The 2,075-nt window shown below is 37.1% G+C and overlaps 1 protein-coding gene across 1 annotated transcript; it reads right to left on the bottom strand.

The window, feature by feature from the left end:
* Positions 1–4: 4 nt before the first annotated feature.
* Positions 5–1,572, bottom strand: LOC150029935 (seipin-1-like; the record flags this gene model as incomplete). Its single annotated transcript, XM_090310239.1, has 2 exons — positions 951–1,572; positions 5–490 (listed from the first exon to the last, which is right to left on the bottom strand). Coding segments are annotated over exons 1-2 (1,047 nt in total), but the record flags the coding sequence as incomplete, so codon positions are not given.
* Between the last annotated feature and the right edge of the window lie 503 nt (positions 1,573–2,075).

The following is a 2,075-nucleotide window of genomic DNA, read 5'->3' as shown; positions in this document are numbered from 1 at the left end:
TCTCATCGAATGACTCCTCCGCTTCCTTCCTAGTCGGAGCTCCTTTATCGAACCCACTCAACTCCGCCAACGTCATTGCACGAAACACAACCGGCTTACAAAAGAACATAAAGATCACTAGAAACAACAGGTACAAATAGAGAGATGTCCATAGGAAGCAAGTCCACCGCCAGCGACGCAACAACTCTTTCATCTTCGGTAGTTTCGAGTTTATTAGAATATGAGCTTCGTAAAGCTCGGGGAGGGCCGATGTTCCCATGCGAGGGCTGATGGTAACCTGGATGGCTGCGCTTCGTTGGTGATTTTCTTCCTTGTGGTTTAATATGGGGAAAGTCAGCTTTTGGGTTTCGGTTGAGATTCCGAGGAGTAGAGGAAGGCTAGTGAGAAAAGTTTGGGCGAACCGGACCGGTGTGCTTCTGAACCGGAGCATGCATGGTTGGCTTGAACGGGCTATTATGTTCCCATTTGTTGATATCAACTCTGCACTCAACTGACGACCCAAAACGGTGAGTTTGATATTCCCCAAGCGCAATGAAATTTTGAACTTTCTTTTTCATATTTAACTTCCAATATTTAAAGTTATAACTTTATGCTTTCACATTTGAGTTTTGCTTCTATCTTTATTATTAATTTAGGTTAATAAATTAAAACATCATAAAAACAAGTAAAATTAATTTTCACTATTTTTTCACTTTTAAAATTAAATTAAAATTTCACTAACAATTATTTTTAGTTAATTAAAAAAATTGTCTTGGAAAGTGATTGTAAGGTAGTATTTAATGAAAAATTAAAATTAAAAATAAAAAACCTTGAAATTTAAACATCAAATTAAAACAATGGACTTTATACGATCAAATAAAAACTAAATCCAAAATTTGAGTACCAAAAAAATATACCTAAAATCAATTTTTAGAGAGAAAAAAAGGAATAAATAAATCGTGATGGATTACCTGAAAAACCCCAAGCTCCCGATTGAATGGAGATTCAGGCATCAAAAGAACCACACGTACAAAAAAACTGTGCCCTACCGGAATCCCCAAATTCATCTTCTTCTTCATCTTCATTGCACTTCCATTTTCCATTCCGAACAAAGCCCTAGGCCCACCCAGAGTGTAATCAAAGTTCAATTTCTCCCTCAACTCCACCGGCTCTTCAATCCAAAACCTAATCGCCAACCCACTCACCGCCGCCGCAACTACTAGAAGCAACACCATCACCATACACATCGACGCCACCGCCACAACCCCATAGCTCAGCCTTCTAACCGCCACTCTCACCCGATGCGCCACGGCGGAGGGATATTTTCGGACGGCGGACTCAACGGTGTATTTTGCCTCCTCTGCGTGTTGAAATGACTCTGAGATTAGGGAGAGGAGAGTGGAGGCTGGAGAGATTAAAAAGGCGAAGGCGTTGTAGATCAAATCCGCTTGGAGGAATACAATTTTGTTGAAGAAATCGGAGGGTTTTTGGATTTGGTGGCCGGGTTCTTCGAGTTCGTTATCGGAATCCATGGCGGAGTGGGAGAGTAGGAGAAACAGAGGGAGGGGTTTTGAAGAGATGAAATTAGAAATAGGAAGATTTTTCACACGTGTAAGCGGTGCATGTGAAGAAAAGAAGGACGTGTCAGTGTGTAATTACAAATTTGCCATTTGGCGTAACCAATTTAATCGCATGCATAATTGATAATTGCTTATCCTTCCTTGTTAATTTGTTTCGTTTTATTTCAATAAAATAATTTTTTTTTTTAAAAAGAAATAACTTTGAATGAATTATCTTTATTTTATTATTATTATTATTAATTTGCGAAAGGTGATCTAACTAAACATAAATATTTATATCTGTATCAAATTTTAAAGATAAAAAGCAATTTTCTTTTAAATATTTTTTTTAGTTTAAATTTTATGACTTCTTATATTGTTTTGGCCTATCATATGTCTCCTTTTTACCTCTTATTGAATTACTCGATCGGTATCTGATTCTTAAAGACCTCAATTACCTTATAAAAAATGGTAATGCCTCACCAAAAAAATCCAGCCTATATTTTGGATTTTAGTTCACATTTACCTTAGTTAAAA

Source organism: Benincasa hispida, unplaced genomic scaffold, assembly GCF_027475165.1.
Source record: "Benincasa hispida cultivar pf3 unplaced genomic scaffold, pf3_genome.v1.1 HicScf792, whole genome shotgun sequence".
Classification (NCBI taxonomy): Eukaryota; Viridiplantae; Streptophyta; class Magnoliopsida; order Cucurbitales; family Cucurbitaceae; genus Benincasa; species Benincasa hispida.
Note: the sequence above shows the minus strand (reverse complement) of the source record. Positions and strands in the feature narration are given on the sequence as shown.